The sequence below is a fragment of the Hypoxylon trugodes genome (genome assembly GCF_022578975.1).
Source record: "Hypoxylon trugodes strain CBS 135444 unplaced genomic scaffold F4822scaffold_1, whole genome shotgun sequence".
NCBI lineage: Eukaryota > Fungi > Ascomycota > Sordariomycetes > Xylariales > Hypoxylaceae > Hypoxylon > Hypoxylon trugodes.
Window position 1 is genome coordinate 1,727,967 of NW_026250016.1, and position 19,303 is coordinate 1,747,269.

The following is a 19,303-nucleotide window of genomic DNA, read 5'->3' on the forward strand; positions in this document are numbered from 1 at the left end:
CTTTCTTTCCAATGCTTCAGGCTTCCTGTCCTTATTGCAATGTTGTTTGAAGGGTTTTCAATCTTTTCTTTCGCCACTTTTAATCTGTGGATCGTATCGCCGATTAATTCAGCTACTAGCTAAGACTTGCTTTGCTTGCTGCTGTCGGGTATAGACGGAAGAATGTTGCGATTAGTAGACCTTGTACGACCAACGAGGCCTTGGAAAAAAGAAAAGCCAAGGCGGTCTGTTTAACCCCGCAAAACTTCTGTAGCCTGACTCGAAGAACTTTGTAATCGCAGAAGAAGACGCAATTGGAATGGATTTCACCAAGATACCAAGGCAAGAATGTCTTCATCGGACGAAAAAAAAAACTAGCGATGCGTGCGATAGGGAGGAAAAGTGCGAACTTTACTGATTGCCGCAGTACTGATCGTGAACTCATTAGCAGATCTGTTGATCTAGGATCGTACCAGGCGTGACATTCGTTTCCTCGTTTTCTGTTGCCAGATTTTCAAAATTTCAATCATGAAGGCTTCTGGTGTTGCCAATTTAGACGATCATACTCTTAGTTCTGGAATGAACGCGTCTGGACTCGGCACGCTTGCGAAGCATCTCCTCTCTCTTAAGGATGAGATCGCACCACTTGCGGCGACCGTTGGGCGCGCTGCCGTCGTCATCAACGCCGGCTCGACCGATAACGTCACCTAAAGCCTTCATCCATCCGTGCTTGTCCTCACGAGTATCGGCATAGAAGTCGATAATTTCACCGTTATTGAATCGAATGCGGAAGCCTTCTTCAACGAACATGTAACCTTCCTCTTCTTCGGCGAAAGCAGAGCGACGTCTCTTGCCATTACGACCGGTAGTCTCGGGATCGGTCAGTTGACGCCTGTCATCGATGAGTCGCTTGGCATTGGAAAGATTGATAGTGGCACGAGGCTGGCGTGTTGTCTCGTGGTACGCAGTGAGCTTGGTGCCGACTAGCTTAAAGTAGCGACGACGCCAGTACTGTTAATTCCTCAGGTTAGCATTTGAACGGTCTCTTTAGTAATCAATGATGGAATAGGCACTTACTGGGCAGTCACCGCCTTGCTGGCTTAGATGTCCCTCCCAGTTTTTGCTGAGTCTCTCTTCAGCTGCCTTCAACTCTCGGATACAGCTGCCCATGCTCTTAGGCATATCATCATCGGTAGATCCTCGAGGACGCGGTACGAAGAGCAGCTGTACCTCGAGTTTGCCAATCTTGTAAGGAGCCTTACGAACCACCGTGTTGCTAGAGATTCCAGTGCGCTTGCTCTTGACGCTACTGGCAAAGGCAGCTTCCTCAGCAGCCCACTCGTTGAAAGCCGCGATTTCAACCATGTACGGGCGTCCATAGCAGCGAGATTCGTGCTCCTTAAGGCACACATATGAGCGTGCGAAGGTTCCGTTCTCTGCGGTGAGAGGGGATAGTAGATCCCATGCGCTGGGTGGAGCGTTTCGTTGTTTGGTAGCGTCTCGCTGGGCTTGAGCGTATGCTTCTTCCTCTGCGCGTTGACGAGCTTCCATCTCCTTTCGCTTCTTCGGGCTAGCAAATACGCGAGAAAAGGCAGAAGTCTTAGGTTTTGATGCCTTAGCTACAGCAACTGGTGCTTGTTGAGGTGCGGGAGGTTCCAGCTTGACATTAAGAGTGAGTTGGAACTCTAGCTCATTAGGAACAACGAGCTCGAACTCTTGGCCGATAGGCGCGTTACGAGCTAACTCCAGCCAAGATGTAGTAACACAATGTACACCATTGTCGAGAGTCAAGCTGAACCAAGTTCGTTCATCTGGAAAAAATTAGCATCTGAGTTGAAGGGAGAATATATCACAGGAAAAGGAGACAAAAAGTAAGAAATGAATTGTCGAATAAGACTTACTCTTAGGTAGAGGTAGATCGAGATCCTTTACTCCCATCACCTTTACAAATAGTCGACCACGCTCACCGCACTCCTCAGTTGCCAATTCGGGGCCATCCTCCTCGGGTAGCGAGCTCATGGCTGTTGCGTTACTCTCTCGACCAGGCATAGGAGGTACTTGACCACCTATGCTCGGGCCATGTCGTTTTTTAATACTTCGCCTGTGCTTACCATTCCAAGGTTCGACAGTCCAAGATTGCGGTCGTTGTTGTTTGACAGGTGAATTACCAGCAGAACGTGTGCCAGGTCGGGCTTCCTCAGTGTCTTTGTCACTTGCAGTTACAAGCTTTGTATTTTGGCGCATAAGGTAACCTCGCTGTTGAGTAGTTTTAAAGTTAGTCTCGTAAGATGGTCGGGGGTAAGTGGGTTGTGTGTTTATTTTTTCACGAGTCAAGCCGGACACTTGTCTTGTCGGCCCAGCACCCGAACGGGGTTGATTTTGCGCAAGGGGGAGGGGTCCAACCTTTTGTGCCTCGATTACCCGCTCAAAATCCTGATCAAGGCTGAGGCCTAAGTCGAGATCTAATGTTAGGCTGCGTTGTTTAAAGCTTGGGTGGCGTTCTAAAAATTCATCACCAGTAGGGACGTCAAGGTTGTCAGGTGCAAGGTCGCGAGAGAGGCGGTTGCGATGTCGCTCAGGAATGGGCGGAACTTCAGGTGCCACTTCTCGGCTGACTTGTCTACGGGCCTCGCGCATAGCAATAATGTCTGACGGGGTCGCCGACGCGCGGGTCTTTAACTTAGAGCCGGACGCTCTAATGGTTGCTTCCCGCTCTGGAATTGCTGGGGATTCAATTAGTTGCTCCTCAACTTCTTCCTCCTCTAGTTCCTCTAGTTCCTCTTCGAATTCTTCCTCCTCCTCCTCTATGTCATCGTCAGAGACGGGGTGGTGGATTACAGATTCTGGGGTGCCAGGTTCATCGTCATATTCTTCTTCTGGTTCGCCCCACCCAGATCCGTCATACTCCGGTTTCGACATTGGTTTTTCTGGAGTGTACAGCCTCTGCATGTAAGCCTGGGCATCCGACATTTTGTGACTTTCAGAGTATGTCAACGCATCTACATCTTTAGGCTTTGGAAGCATGTGCGACTGCAAGCTTCGTGTGAAATCCGCATCCTTAGACGGATTGTTCACTTGAGGAAGCGTGGCACTAAAGTTTGTAATGGCACTGTCAGGTACCGGGCTAGCAGCTCGAGGAGTTGTGATGGACTCTTCTTCGGGCTGTGTTTCTGTTGACTCGATCTTGTCAATTTCGTCAGAGTAATGGCTGTCTGTGTCATCATCGTGATCATCCTTCTGAGAAGCGGTATCGCCATCTTCGTCATCCTCAGAACGCTGGTAAAGGTCATAGACATCAGCCTTGTCATCTTCACTCTCATGCGCGACATCGTGGACAATAACGCTGTCCTCGTTCGCCTCAGTAGCATCATCAAGAATAGAGTCCTCGATACTAGCGATAGGGACATCCGGATCATAAGGAGTGCTACGAGCAGGTCCCAATTCTGGACCTGGTGAGCTGAACGTCAAGTCGGCTTCCTGATCGAGCGCCTTATTGCCATTAACACGACGCAAGATGGACTGTCTGGAGATGCTGGGTAGCTGATAATCCATGTCAAGTCCTGACAGATCACCGACCGTGTCATCCTCTTCATTGGCTATAACGTCTGGGTCCTCGCGTTCTGGAGTAGGGCTCATAACTCTATCGCGAGCACCTGCTCGTCGCATGCGACGCTCTCGTTGTTGTTCAGCGAAAGTCTTAGCAGAGCTATCGGCTTTAGGGCTTGTCTCGTCGGAAAGCATCATGAGCTTCAATCGCTCCTCTAGAGACATATTGCCATTACCAATATTGTGGATCTCGGACTTGCTTACGGAAGCAGGGGGTGGGGAAGGGAGACTTCGAGGAGAGCCTAGCATGCGCTCTGCTGTAGCGGACAGTCCATTTGAGGACGAAGACTGAGATCGGGCATGGCCCATAGCACCGGGGAGGGGAGGGAGAGGTCGGTGATCTGTACTAGAAGCGGACGAATCTGTTCGAGAGTGCTGGGGGCGAGCGGCAGTTGGCGAAGACGGGAAGCCCTCAGGCATGGGGCTACTGTCGAAGCGAGCATCTCGATCTTGACGCCAATCATCCGGTCCAACAACGGGTGTCTTGTCCGTATCTTCTAGCGTCGCATCGAAGCTGTCATCCTGTCCTTCACCATCATCTCCTGGATAATGGTCGTAGACGTAGTCGTCCTCATCCTCGTCTTCAAAACTACCTTCACGAGAGTTGGTGCCAATGGAGGACAGGTCGGGAGTAGCCATTTCATATTCGTTGACTTGAGGAGGTGCAGCATCAAAGGTGACGGACTTAGCGTGGCGATGAAGAGATCTACCGCTAGGAAGCTCATGATCCTCAAATGATGGGTCCGAGAAGACATCAATACTCTGTGATTCTTGGCTGCTCTTAAGGCGTGTCGAAGAAAGTGACGACTTAATTGGAGAGGATTGCTCCTTGCTGGGTGATTGAGAACCAGCAGGACCTGGGGTCGGACGAGAGCTACCTTTTGTAGGGGTGTATAACGATATGCTGGTCTGACTTTCCGTGCGGCCGTGGCTCGATCGAAAGCCGGACACGCCAGTGCCGGCATAGGCATTGCCTTGAACTTTTGCGAGAGGGCGCTCGAGTGTCGGTACACGGGTCGGGTCGTATTCTTGCTTTTGTTCTCTGGCAAACATGGTACTGTTCTTTACGCGCGACGCTTTTTGCAGTCGCTCGATAGAGGAACGCCTGTTAGGCGACGGAGAACCGGTGCGACCACCATACAAGTCGTTCTCAGCGCGGCTGTGAACATTGCGATTTTGCCAAAATAGGCGGGGAGAAGCAGTACCGTCCAAAGGTGAGGATTGGAATGGAGATGAATCAGTGTTTAGAGCCATCTTCTGCGCCACGAGTGTTAGTAAACGATAGGGACTGAATCAACTTGAGTCTAGGGTTGGATTACCTTAGGGGATTGATTCCAGCTAGGTGAGTTTCTTCGCTGTTCGGTAGCTGAAATCTCAGACAACGGCCGAGGAATGCCACTCTTGGTGGGCGATGAAATAGGAGTACTGTTCTTGGAGATACGCAGAGGCTGCGTCACCTGGAGATCGACTGTGTTAATTCTTCGATGTTCATTTATTTCTTCATTCCTCCGATCCCTCGACTTTAAGAATTACTTACTGGCTGCTCGTCAGAAGCCATGTTGGCAGATAAATTTGCTAATGGTTTCCCAATTATCGCAAATTCATGTCTCCCCGAAGGAGAAATACAAAAGGAGTATTAAGACGATACGAATGGAATTGCGCGGTAGGAGCGCGGCGCACGGTGTACGATGCAAGACGCAAAGTATGGTTATGCAGAATAGAGAGTGAAAAAAGAGGCGTTCAAGAAATGTTTTGGTTGGCAGGTTATAGGGTTGGTACGGCGACGGACTGATTGGTCGAGTCGCAAATGGCACTGTTTACACGCGACGGTGGGAGCCGTGTGTGTGAAGTGTGAGACACAATTGGCCAAGTTCAGTTCAGAGAAGCGATGTTTGGAAAAGGTCAGATGCAAGAATGAATAAGGGATGCCAATGATATCGTCGCCGATCCAAAGCGGTCACCCTTTTGCGAGAAGAAAGATGAACAATGAAGGTATGTTGACGATGGCATTGGTCAACTTTCTAGATCATAGGTGCAAGGCCAGGAGGTTATTTGGTTATTTGGTTCCAAGGTTATTTGGATGGCAGCGGATGTAAACAAGACAAGGAAGAAGTGGGGAGTGAGGAGTGGGGGATAACAGCCAAGTCCTAATCCCCCCTCCACTAACTGTCACAAGCGCCCGCTGTTGTCCGCCGCTAAACCACCTAAAATACAGGGAATTGAGCCTAGTTAGGTTGTTCCTTCCAGGCTTGTTCCCGGTCGCCGTTGCCTGGTCAACGCTCCGGCGCACGAGCCAGTTAGAAGCCTGGGATCTTCTCGCTTGTCTCAAGTTGAATTAGTACATGTACACTGCATTATGCAATCCTTAGGTACCTGGCTGGAAAGAGCAAATCATCACCAAAGTTGTTCTTGCTATTGACTATCAAAGTAGTAAATAGATGTTGAGGTATAATATTCTTGCTTTTCCCCCTGTCATTTTGTTCTACTATCTACGTGGTTAAAAATGCGAGTAGGATAATGCATTGCGGTGTTACCAGTATGTACCTAGGTAGCTTATAGACGTATACAGAAGATGGTTAATTGTAAAGGTACTTGCCTCCTTAGTGCCTAGGTAGCTGAGCTTACCAAGATTAGTGGAAAAATAGAGGGCACTCAACAGCACTAACGGAAGTCAAACCTGCCTCTATTTAACCACCCAACCATGGAAAAGTGCGAAAGCTTAGACCACCCGAGCAAGTTGAATGATATGTCACTTCCCGTCTATGATTGGGTACATAAAACAATGTGCTTACTAGGACAATTAAACCGGTGTTACACAGCAGATATTATGTCTTAAAACTTACGAGAAATGGCGCGATAATAGCTGCGAGAACCTACTCTACTTCTGCACCACACAAGCACAATTGATCACATCATGTAATATAAAAGCAAAATTGTTGAACAAAGGAAGTCAATTTGATTATCTTCTCTTCCTGTAAGGACTGGTTGGTATCATGCACCCGCAGAGACGCCCAAAAATAGTTAAAAACACAAGATATCAAAAGAATAATAACCACCATTTTGTAACACCAAACCCCATAGCTCCTATATACTTGTCATCCATGATCCCTTATTCTTCTTCCTCAACAACCTGCTTCTGAGCAAGGTAGAAGCGGTCGCCGCCTTTGTCATCACGCTCGTGTTCAAGAGCGACCTTGCTCAAGTGAGTGAGGATGTTCTCCATCATCGTGTCCTGAGCGGACCTCTTCTTGCGGCCGAGGTCGTTTAGGCTCTTCATGCGTGTCATGGTCTGGTAGATAATAGCAATGACGATTACGCAGGCAATTGAGTACACCCAAACAACAACGATAGTTAGGATATCGGTAGCACCATTCTCAGATAACTTGGAAGAGATCGAAGCTGGGCTGGAGGGTTCACCGAATCCACCAGAAAACCAACCGAAACCGGCGAAGAGAGAGGCAAGGATATCGACACCGAAGATAGCACTGACTAATTGCCAAGATGGTCTAGTCTCGAAACCACGAGTGACAAAAATAAGCCAGTTCTCAGTGAGCGATACTTGTAAGAAGATAATCTCCTGGATGGATCCATAGTCTTGAACGACACCACCCTGAGGAAGCCAGAGCGTACCGCGGAGGATCCAAGTTCCAAGAGATAGCAGAGCACCCAAGACGATGCTAATGATCCAGATCTTAGGGAGTTGCCACTCTACGGGGCGCTTCTCGTAATGTGCAGTGTCATAAGCGACGGCAATAGTGGCCAAGTCAGCAAATAGGGCTAGGAAGACGATAAGATCGGCACGAATGGTCTCGTTGATGATAATCATTGAAGTAACCAAGTAGATCTCAAGGTGCAAGCAAAGAGCGATACGATATTGGATGTAGGCCTTCATTCGCTGGAAAATCTGGCGGGAAATCTTGATGGCGGAGACGATAGTGCTAAGACCTGGGGCGAGGAACACGATGTCGGCAGCGGCCTGGGCGGCTTCAGTAGCGCCTTCCACAGCAATACCGCAGTCAGACTTCTTTAATGACGGAGCGTCGTTGACACCATCACCAGTCATGGCCGTCAGGTGACCACGTTGCTGAAGCATTTCAACAACCTGGTATTTGTGTTCAGGGAACACCTCAGCAAATCCGTCAGCTCTCTCGCAAAGATCATGGATAGCAGTTCCAGCCATATCGCTATGAAGTAGCTTGTCCGAGTTGTACACCTTAGTTCCCAAGGCCAGCATACGGCACGTCTCCTTAGCAATAGCGATAGCATCACCAGTCAACATCTTGACAGACAAGCCAAGGGCCTGGGCCTCAGCAATAGTTTGAGCAGTATCAGCACGGGGAGGGTCAAAAAGAGAGATCATCCCAAGCATTTCCCATGGGCCATCTTCTTCCTGGACGGCGACAGCAAGAGAACGGAAACCGCGGCGCGCAAATTCGGTAGCCTTCTCTTTGAAGAGTGCGGATTGTTCCTCGCTGCAGTCGGTCAGAGCCAACACAGCCTTAGGGGCACCCTTAGCACATGTGTATTTTACACCGTTGTGGGTGCATACAGCAGTGATTCGCTTAGAGACGGGGTCAAAGGGGGTGAACTTCTCGGTCTTCCATCCTTCGCTGATCATTTCCTTTGCCTTAGGGTAACGCTTGAGAGTGAGAATGGTGATTTTGTCGATAGGGTCGAGGGCCTTGATGTTGTGCGATGAAGCTAGGGCAGCAACAGCCATCATCCAGTTGATGTCCACACCTTCCATAACGAAGGGCTCGCGAACGGAAAGTTGGTTGGCCGTTAGGGTACCAGTCTTATCAGAGCAAAGAATATCAACACCAGCGAGCGATTCGATAGCCGTCAGCTTTTGTACGATGGCTTTCTCCTTAGCGAGGTAGGCAGCACCAACAGCCAAAGTAGTGGTAGTAACGACAGGCAAACCAACGGGGACACCGATGATAAGAAGGATCAGAGCATAAGTCAGTAAGTTGTTGGAACTCTCCTCGGGTGCAACAATGTGGAGGTTGCGGTAGAAACCACCAACCCACGCAGCAAGAATCCAGAAAACGACGAGGACTAAAAGAGTAGTACCGATAGAGTCCATGATAGCCTTGAAGTGACCCGAATCCTTAGCACCCTGAACAAGGCTAGCAGTCTTGCCGACAAATGAAGCCTGAGCACCGGAAGTAACAACACCATAAGCCTTGCCACGTTTGCAGCCAGTCGTATAGTAAACGGTATCGGTCATGTACTTGTCGACCGCAAGAGATTCACCAGTGATAGCGCTCTGGTCGATGGCGACGATCGCGTGACCGATGTGAGGCGTTCCTTCATCATCACCCTCCTCAAATTTCTCCTGGCGTGGCGAAGTGACGTCTTGAGCCGAAAGCTCTGCCTGGTACTGAGCCTGTCCGTTGGGGTTATCATACTCGCAAATAAGACGAGCATCACCAGCAACAACGTAGCCTTCCTCAATAATAATCTGGTATAATTAGCACCTTGGGAAATTTTGCAAAACATTCGTTGATACTTACGATATCACCAGGCACAAGCTCCCTGGCCTTGATCTCCGTCTCCTTGCCATCTCGGACGACACGAGCCTTCATGGCAATATCTCCCTTCAAGCTGGCAACGACATCGGCAGCTTGCTTTTCTTGGTACCAACCGACGATAGCATTGAGCAACAGGATACCAATGATAATACCAGCGTCCAGCCAGTCTTGCATGCCCAAAGCTATGATCACGGCAACTTCCATGACTACCAAGGACGTTAGAATACGAGCATGCCGATATAGGAGAGCAGGTGAGACAAACCGTAGAGAACAGGCCCACGGAAGAAGCCGATGAACTTGAGAATCATGTTCTCCTTCTCAGTCGACAGCTCGTTCCATCCGGAGAATTTCCGTCTCCGTTCGACTTCCATCGATGAAAGACCATCTCTGATATCTGTGTTGAGCCAGTCACTCGGCGTCTCGAAATCGCTCAAAGCAGCACGAGCATAACCGCTTTTACCACCACGCCAGAATGCCCACCATGGCCTCTTCTGGTCCTGTTGTGAGAAGTCCTCCTCCCCCACTTCCGCATTAGGATCCCTATACGTATCAACATAACGAACCAAGCTAGCATATAAGTTAGTCGATGTCAGATACATATGTTCTGATAGAACTCACGCTCTGTACTCATCCAAGTACGGGTTGTCGCCATGGTTGTTAGTATCGACCGAGTTATTTCTCTGGGTCTCCGTCAAAAAACTACCCGCTTCTAGATCTTGGTTGGACGCCTCTTCGATGGTAGTATCGATATAGTTGGGCGGCGCCGCACCCCTTTGGTGGCTGCTAAAAACCTTGACCTTCTTGAAATTGGGTGCCATTGTGACCCTGAATACAGCCCAGCTGTAGAAAGAATTGAAAAGAAGGAGACGGGAAAAGGGGAAAAGAAAGCTGCGGAAGACGAGGGAGGAGGGGAGGATGGTGGAAGCGACGAGATAACACAAACTTCAACTGTGAAGGCTCGAGGACATAGTCGCTACTTATACGAAATCCTCGCGAGCAAGATAAGAAAATACGCGATGCTATCCATCACGAAACTCTTGGCTAGATACCCTGAAGCACCCCGGGAGAAGTCAATTTACCAGGAAGATTGCCCCACAGACGACTAGCTAAACAATAAAACTGCTTTTTTCGGTTCAAGGCGCCAATCTGAAGCTCGATGAGAAAGTAGCTACTAAGATTTTCATCCACCATGAAGCCTGGATATCAGACGAATTGGCCTATCACAGGCCTCGGAAATGTGGTATTAGAGTTAGGGGTCCCTCCGACGAAAAGGCCCGTGATATTATGTCGATCCGTTTCGAGTTGACCATTGCGGCTACTTCGAAAAGTCTCGACAGTGGTATTTAGCCAAGATGCGGCCAAAGACCGCGGCAATGAAAATGCCTCACCCGGTGCGGTTTACTGGAAATGATCGATCTAACTGACAGAAAGGTCTGGGTTTATCATTGAAGCGTACGTAGTCCCTGACTATAGTTTCAGCACTGATCAATATGAAACCGCCGCCCGTTGGACACGGAAGTATGGCACGTGACCAACAATATACTATATTTGATCCCAGCACTGAGGAAACAAACAAGAAGGCGTTGAAACGGAAACAATCTGTAGCCAAGCTGCCCGGTGGGTCTCCTCCAGAACGAATTGAAGCTTGAATTGCTCGTCTGGAACCTCGAGAAGACACAAGTGCCAAGGAGAATTCTATCAGCGATCATCGTCTCTAAAATAGATAAGACAAGATAGAAACGGCAACAAACAATATGCTATTAATAACCTGAGCTTGGCTTTCACAATAAATGTTTTGAATACCTGCGAAACTCCACGGACCGTCTGTTTTGATCCGAATTGTGAAGTTATTTGTTACCTACCGTAGGTTGGCATGAAGCTGTCTGTATCTATCAATAGCCACGACGAGCTTGGCAAGAAACGGCGATGCACTAAGCAAGCCATGATGAAGCCAAGTCTCGGGACATTTTCGAGCCTATCTTTTCGGTTATGCCGTCTCCAGCAAAGAAAAACTCCACTATAGCAATCAGAATAACCTACCTATATAGCCAACGATACTTCGATTATTGTCATTATTATAAGCCTATATGACGAAGATGCCAATAGGTAAACAGCTCGCATCGTCAAGGCTGCCCTAGACCGTCATAGAGGGTCTGAGAAATTGCTGTGGCTCCGTTGAATGCTCGAGCGTAGCAACTCAAAATTGGTTGCCCCAACAAGATTGCTACGACGATGGTAGTGTTTATCATATCGGCCTAACCGCATTACGACAGTGACCCGGACCTGGGGTAAGATAGATAGATCACTTTGCGGTTCGCGATATAGTTCGTTCTTGAGCTGGGTTGGTGAAACTCAATAGGATCAAATGGCTAGCTACTCTGCAACCTCACAAAGAGATAAAGAGGTCAATGTTTGGCTTCACTCGTGTGCAAATATTTGTGCTGCAGAATAAGAGGGAAATAAAACCTGGGGGAGAAGAGATCGTCGCACCAGTTATATCGAAGTAGACGTTGTAGGGGCATTCTTGGCCAAAACTCTTGGCTTTAGTAGTGCGGCGTCGCGGTATTGACCAATTGATTAAGCTAGTCGCCTACCAAAGCCAAGAGTACTAAGAGTGTCGACAGCCTCAGCAAGAAAAGCTTCATTATACATCGATACAGGCATGTTGGAATTGCCCGTGGGGGTAATCTAAACTGCCGGCTTGTCGATGGGGAATGGATGGAGAAATCATCTCATCACGCACTGCCGACCGAAAGTGAATAAAAGCACATTGTCATACATTATGTAAGCATATTAAGACATGTGATGATAAGATAACATACAGTGCGCATCCATGTACTCGCGCAGGAAGAGACACCGTAGATGGCCCATAGTAAATCGTAGCTTATTCGGCGAAATAGTTATTCCATACTCTACGTACATTACTGTATGAATGAATGATAAGATAAGGAATTATTTTTCCAGGTCTGTCGCTCTAAACATTTTACTGGCGAATCTTGGTGGGTGGTTATCGCCAAGGAAGCAGACATTTTCAATACCATTTATCTCTTCTTTTGCCACTACAATCATACGCCATGAAGCGCAAGTTGGACGAAAATAATGCGCCGGTATTAACTGCCGATACAGAAACAACAAGTGCAGGAGCGACATCCAGCACTTTCGCGAATCTCGGCTTAGACAGTAGACTCCTTCAAGCCACAGCAAGCCAGGATTGGCATACACCTACTTTGGTTCAGAGCAGAGCCATCCCCTTAGCCATTGATGGTTGCGATGTGTTAGCAAAGGCGAAAACGGGATCGGGGAAAACCGCCGCCTATACATTGCCTATACTCCAGGCCATCCTCAAGCGAAAGCAGGTATGCGACGACCCCGGCCAAAATATTTCTACATGTCGATAGCGTACTAAGATAGCAACTAACACCGGTGTAGACATCATCAGATTCCTATACAGCAGCCCTCATCCTGGTCCCTACAAACGAACTAGTGACCCAAGTTGCCAAAGTGCTTGAATCTCTCACCTCTTTCTGTTCTAGAGAGATCAAAATCTCTAAGCTATCCGACAAACTCTCCGATGCCGCACAACGAGCAGTCCTCTCCGATTCGCCGGACGTCGTAGTCGCAACCCCTGCAAGAGCATGGCATAACGTCAAGAACTCTACTCTGTCTTTGGAAAAACTCACACATTTGGTCCTAGACGAGGCAGATCTTGTGCTGTCATACGGCTATGATGAAGACCTACAAAACGTCGCATCATCGCTGCCGAAGGGACTACAAACAACTCTCATGAGTGCGACATTGACCCCCGAAGTCGATACCCTAAAAGGACTCTTCTGTCGGAATCCAACAATTCTAGACCTAGAAGAGCCTGACGAGGACGGAGGAGGAGTATCGCAATACGTAGTAAAGTATGCCAGTGTGTCTCCAAATTGAAATAGCAGTGCTAATAGGCGTATAGGTGCGGCGAGGATGAGAAATTTCTTCTCATCTATTGCATGGTTAAACTTGAATTGGTGAAAGGAAAGGCGATTATATTTGTTAGCGATGTCGATCGATGCTATCGGCTTAAGCTGTTTTTCGAGCAATTTGGCATCCGAAGCTGTCTATTAAATTCCGAGCTACCGGTCAATTGTCGAATACATGCTGTCGAAGAGTTCAACAGAGGTGTCTACAACATCATCATCGCCTCTGACGAAAACGAAGTGGTGGGCGATGAGAAAGATCAACCGAAACCGGACAGCGGAGAAGTTGCAAATGACGGCGAAACCTTAGAAACTAATGGGCAAGACACCACCCTTGCCCCGCGAACGAAGAAGCGCAAGTCCTCGCGGCGTGACAAGAATTACGGAGTGTCACGAGGAATTGACTTCAAGAATGTTGCAGTGGTCATCAATTTTGACCTTCCGTTATCTTCTCGCTCGTACTTACACAGAATTGGGCGGACGGCGCGCGCCGGGCAAACAGGCATGGCGTTGTCTTTCGTTGTTCCGAAAGAAAAATTCCGGAAACACATGCCTACAAGCATCGAAACAGCAGAAAACGATGAGAAGGTGTTAACTAAGATTATCAAGCAGCAAGCCAAGAAAGGACATGAGGTTAAGCCTTATAGCTTTGACATGAAGGCAGTTGAGGCATTCCGATATCGAATGAACGATGCCCTAAGGGCTGTTACGAAAGTCGCTGTTCGAGAAGCTCGACTACGAGAACTCAAACAAGAACTACTCAAAAGCGAAAGCCTGAAGCGCCATTTTGAGGAAAACCCCTTGGAGGTGCGACATCTCCGACACGATGTCGAACTCCGAACAACAAGGAGTCAACCTCATCTCAAGCACGTACCTGATTACCTGTTGCCAAAAGACGGAAAGAAGGCCATCACGCCGAACGAAGTCGGATTTGTGCCGTTCAAGAAGGTCCTTGATGGTAAGGGTAAGAGAAGCAAAATTTTCAAGAGCAAGGGCAGGAGGACAGGTGGTCGCAGGAGTGACCCCTTAAGATCATTCAAGGCAAGGTCTAAGACTAAGTAAGCTGATGTTAGTTCAGTTTAGGTGAGATATATCTTGCCATTATTCTCTCTTAGCTAGGCTCATAACCGCAGATACCCATCAATACAGAAAAACATTCTAACAATATTGGCGCGTATATGCGTTGCAAAAATTTTACAGCCTCTAGTACTTCTTTCTTCACAAGTGTCGCCGTTATCCCCCGTCTCTATATACAACCCATCTTGGACATACTTTCCTCAGCACTGTGCGTTACGTTCTAAGTGCTTATTAACTACTTAGATATCTAATTTGAAATGTTGCGAGGATATGTCGTCGGCTTCGCTTTTACTGCCCGTTCTTTCTACGTCGTCCGCATAGAATCCTTCGTTTTAAACGGACTACGTCGTACCCGCTGCCGGTCATCTTACGCCGATTTAGGGAGGCGGCGATTGCTAGGGAAGGAGCCCCTGTTGATCGTGTAATGCATCGTGTAACTCACCCAGTCTCTCTCATTAGTCTGGGCTATCCGCCCCTTTTCATCACGATATTACTCCCCAACTTCCTCGATTAACATAATAAGCATTAAATAACCCCGGCGGATTATAGTAACTCTTCTACACACAATACACATCCGAGGCACAACCGCAGCTCCTCACATCGTGGGTTATTATACCAAGCCCGCTGGGTTGTACGTAGTCGTTACGTATGTCCTTGAGGATATCAACGCCTACGGTCGGTTCTCTGAGGCGACTTCCTTTTGATGTAGAACTACTATCCCACGGCGAAGTAACGAGCCTATTGCTTCATCAGCCAGCTATCAAACAGAGTAGTCGTTACCCGCCGACTACCTCACGGCGAAGTAACGAGTCCATTGCTTCCTTGGCCAAATAGAGCAGTCGTTACTCGCCGACCAGTCCACACCTCCGCCTATTTAAATGGAGTCCTCGGCTGCTAATCGTAACAATCCTCCTTTGTTCCTCATTCACATGAATCTTCAAACCTGTCCCAATATCAATCAAAGCCAAACAACTCCTCATTAAGGCTTGGGGTCTTACCTCCAACCCGCCTCTTGGTCTCACCAACCTCAACGACGCTGCCCACCAATCGGCGTATGAGACCTTAAGCATAGGTCCTAGGCACGACGACATCAAACCCAACATCTCCGTCTGACGGTTCGCAACCTCTTCTACTATAAGCTAGGAGAACCGGTCCTCCCTAGATCTAGCGATTAGTAGCGACACTCCGCCAGTAAGTTGATTGTGCAACTCCTGTTGCTTTGTTACTCCCCTGTACATCCTCTTTCACATCCATACTCTCTCCAGTAATCCGCTTCCTCGATCGACAAGTCCTCTCCCCCTTTCTCACACAACATCTCATCCCGAATCGCGTATGCTAACACACATTAGCATGAAGAATGGGCCTTTTTTCTTTCTAAGGGGACCTCAATTTCTCTCTCCGAGGCGTATTGTAGGGCACTTTAACATATGAGCCCCTATTCGCTCGTTTCATTTAGGAAGCGCGCACTGTTGCCTGGTTGGCGATACTGGAGCTATTTCTAGAAGTATGCCAGTCAGAAGAGGTGGCTTGGGTGAGGAGATAATGGGGGCTAGTCAATCCATGCCGGCCATGGACGGGCGGTTTGGAGAAAGGCGTGCGTCACCGTCTGCTCAAGAGCTTCTTTGCTCTGTGGGCGGCGTAGAGAGAACTGAACAAGCTCACGACGGCCGACTTTGCGCATCTTCTGTAGACGCATATGGCGCCGGGATAGAAGGCGGTACGAGAGGGGAAAAGGGCGCGAGGGGTAACGTCTGTGCCGAGCTAGGCTACGATGGCAGCTCCTGCGGTAACAGCCAGTTAGACGAGAGTCTGACACCCCGGTCACACGACCTAGGCAGTCACAACAGTACATCGCGAGCATTCCCTGCGCAGGTAGTGTCTAAGGCTATGCCCCAAGACAATAAAGAAAGGCAAGAGCAGGTCTACACACAAAACCCTAACCATTCCACTTTTGCCCCAGAGGTCTGCCTACAAAAACCCAGTCTCTCTCTTCCACCAAGGTTTTGCACACCCAACCATAAACATTATCCCCTCTCCCCAGAAGTCTGCCCACCAAATTCCCACACTTCTAACCCTTTAGGAGATTCTACACATAACACCATCTCTTCTTCTACTCACCTAGAAGTCTACAACCAGAAGTCTTCCCTTCCACTCTCCCTGAAGCCTTACCCACAACATTCTCCTTCTGTTCTTGTAGACAAAAATTTCCTCCCCCCTTCACCATATTTTTTTTCTGAAGATAAAAATATCGGTGACTTTATTAATCCCCGTTTCATTCATACTAAACGACTCTATTGTTTATTACAACAAACACGCAAGCTCCCCATCATAACAAAACTACTAGAAAGACACGCTATCGACTTTGATAATCATCGTATCATCATGTCTGATATGCAGACTAACGTCGAGGCCGAGGCCATGGCCGAGGCTGAGGGTTCTCCCATGACCCAGGCTGTTTCCCGCAAGCGAGCGTCCTCAGTACCGGCCTCATGCCGCTACTTGCTCGCGGTCCCGGTCGTGCTCCCGGTTACAGTCCCAGCTGCACTCCCGGTCGCAGCCCCGGTCGCGGTTCCGGCTACGGCAGGGCGACCTGCCAAGAAAATCGGTAAGTATCACTCATATCCTAACCTTCTAGTTGAATATTCAGACTTGGATCTATACTTACTCTGGAGATATTTAGCCATTGAGAAGCTGAGCGGCATGGACGTTGCTGGAGACAACCCTGGCCAGGACGACAACGTCGACGACTACGTCGACGATGGCGACGAGGATGACGACGAGGTACGTAATCAGTCAATAATTTTATTATTTTGTTATGCGAAGCGCGTCTAACCAAAGGGATTGACTAGCAAGATCCTGTCCCCTTGGACCGCAAGCGTAAGCGTCCCGCTACCGCTACCGGCTCGGCCACCGCTCCTGGTGGTGATGCAGTCGACCAGACTACCGAGCCCGAGCAGCCCAAGTGCAAGAAGGGTGGTCCTCGTTTCCGTAAGTACTCCTAACACCCGGCCATAGTACGAAGACATCTTAAGCTTACACGCTGCTCATTTAGGCAAGCTCGTCATCAGTTCAAATGACAGAAAAAAGGTATGTACTATTTGCATAGAACGATGCCAGAAACAACCATGGTCCTCAGTGCTAATCATATATATTTGAGTAGGAGGAGAAGCCAGGTACCACGGCCGACAGATTTAACACCAAGGCCCGAAAGATCAAGATGCAGGCCATCAAGGAAGCTGTCAAGGCATCAACCACTCCCGCCCAGCAGGCGCAGATCGCTGAGCTAGCTACGACTAAGTATATCAGCCTAATGACTGCTGACATGCATGACGATCGCAACACCCAAGGCATGAAGGAGTACTGGAACGAGACCGCTACTCACCCGGATTTCGCACTTTGTAAGACGTCACATAATACTATTAGACAAAATCATCAGCATACTGACAATCCTAGAAATATCTCGCCCTCGCCGGCGTATTCTCACGCGGAAAGTTACCAGGCACATGAGTCTTTGGCACAAACAGAACCGACAGAATGTATTTTTGACGGATGGAAGTGGTCATACGGGATATGGTCACTAGTCAATAGCCACGCGGCAGACATCGGAAACGGAAATGAAATGATTAAAAAATACTTGACCGGCCCCTTCGCAACTCGTGAAACAGCCAACGCAAAACTTCATGAACTAACTAACTACGACCAGTTTGATGGCGGCCTAGCCGCAGTGGCTCGTAGACATGCCTATGAACAACCCGGCTCCAAGCTACTCAAGGTAGAGCTTACTCTCGCCACCGGTGAGGATCGTGTACTGTGGGTGGAACGCCGTCTCGTGAACGTCCAAACTGATTTCACCAAAAGGGAGCGCCGGCTGAAGAAGTGGTCAGCGGAACGGCCTAAACTGCCACATTACATAGTAGAGTGCGAATTTGTGATCCATGGAACTGGAGGGACGCCGCAGAAAGTGCCATCGTCACCTATCCACTGCGATGCCGCCATCGCCGACGAAGTCATCGGTACCCATAATGGCGAAATTGAACTCAATAGGCTGCCACTTATAACTTTTACGGATCGTGGACTCGCTAACGAGCACGCTGGTGAATTATTTCTACGCCACTCCGCTGTGAATGAAGCCATTCGCAAACCTCTCGATGATTTCTGGTGGGCGAACAACGCAGTTACGCTGCATACTGAAATTCAAAAAACCATCCGAGAACCTGGCAGATTGTACACTGTCGAGCTGTACACCGGCGATATGAATGTGCGCTTAGGATTCGATTTGATTAGAGTCGCCGTCCACGCTGTCGACGATGTTACTGGGCCACTCAACATTTAATACTACTTCCAAATTGTGATACTTAGGCTTTTCGCCTAGCTACGCTACATGGCTACAAGATGGTATGGGTGGGTGGTATGCTGCATTACTGTGTTTAGGACACATATGGTGTTCACGATATTTTCGCCGATGGGTTTCACGATGCATTGCAAAATAGTTTACTTTCGGAATTGGGGCACCGCAATTAGAGGCGTATCAATTCAAAATTGCGACTGACTAAAATTGTGATATGCGTTGATCTACAAAAGGCGACTACAATGGAATTGTTTCGAGGAATGGGTGTCCTCGATTGAGATACTATTTACATGATGGTGGCGAGGGGCGCGATTTGGCGCCTTTGCGGCCTCGTGCTGGCCTGAACGTGACGAGATGCGGCAGTGGCGCGAAAACGATTGATTGTGGGTAGTCAGAAAATGCGCATTGGGAGGGGGGGGCAGGTGCGGACCGGCAAGACCATAACAGAAGAAGACGGAAGGGTGCGGGGGACCTCGGAGGTGCCGACCGGAATATTTTCCTAATTGGGAAATACGGACCGGAGGTGAATGCCGGTCGCTGCCGGAATTCGGCCGGGTGAAGTAGGATGTGACTACTTCCGGCTTGCGGAAAGCGGAGGGAAGGAGCGTGAAAACTCGGAGGGGAAACTTCGACTCGTGGTTTCAGGGTCGTTCTAGCTTTCACTGTTGTTCTGTTGAAAAGGAAGGTGCACTTAGAGCGGAAAGTACGTGTTTACCTAGGTACCTACCAATACAACCAAGTCCACACACATCACTAAAATATAGGTTATCAAGAGTAAAATTATTCCCCGAAAATATTAA

At 48.7% G+C, this 19,303-nt stretch overlaps 4 protein-coding genes across 4 annotated transcripts; 2 read left to right on the plus strand and 2 right to left on the minus strand.

Annotated features, from left to right (window-relative positions):
• Positions 1-531: 531 nt before the first annotated feature.
• F4822DRAFT_424071 (DUF1709-domain-containing protein) lies at positions 532-5,143 on the minus strand (the record flags this gene model as incomplete). Its single annotated transcript, XM_051460088.1, has 5 exons — positions 532-990; positions 1,057-1,790; positions 1,881-4,842; positions 4,905-5,042; positions 5,123-5,143. The coding sequence occupies 5 exons, from the start codon at positions 5,141-5,143 to the stop codon at positions 532-534; spliced, it is 4,314 nt and encodes a 1,437-aa protein (XP_051319375.1).
• Positions 5,144-6,628: 1,485 nt separating this feature from the next.
• On the minus strand, positions 6,629-10,265 carry F4822DRAFT_18369 (plasma membrane H+-ATPase). Its single transcript, XM_051453443.1, has 4 exons — positions 9,738-10,265; positions 9,382-9,686; positions 9,102-9,325; positions 6,629-9,049 (listed from the first exon to the last, which is right to left on the minus strand). Exons 1-4 carry the CDS (start codon positions 9,935-9,937, stop codon positions 6,695-6,697), a joined length of 3,084 nt encoding a protein of 1,027 aa, XP_051319376.1. The 5' UTR covers positions 9,938-10,265; the 3' UTR covers positions 6,629-6,694.
• Positions 10,266-12,015: 1,750 nt separating this feature from the next.
• On the plus strand, positions 12,016-14,276 carry F4822DRAFT_18393 (DEAD-domain-containing protein). Its single transcript, XM_051453446.1, has 3 exons — positions 12,016-12,475; positions 12,549-13,024; positions 13,075-14,276. The coding sequence occupies exons 1-3, from the start codon at positions 12,194-12,196 to the stop codon at positions 14,138-14,140; spliced, it is 1,824 nt and encodes a 607-aa protein (XP_051319377.1). The 5' UTR covers positions 12,016-12,193; the 3' UTR covers positions 14,141-14,276.
• Positions 14,277-15,539: 1,263 nt separating this feature from the next.
• F4822DRAFT_439625 (uncharacterized protein) lies at positions 15,540-18,502 on the plus strand. The gene is made up of 5 exons (XM_051462654.1): positions 15,540-16,760; positions 16,836-16,936; positions 17,005-17,143; positions 17,208-17,242; positions 17,316-18,502. Exons 1-5 carry the CDS (start codon positions 15,662-15,664, stop codon positions 18,486-18,488), a joined length of 2,547 nt encoding a protein of 848 aa, XP_051319378.1. The 5' UTR covers positions 15,540-15,661; the 3' UTR covers positions 18,489-18,502.
• The last annotated feature ends 801 nt before the right edge of the window (positions 18,503-19,303 follow it).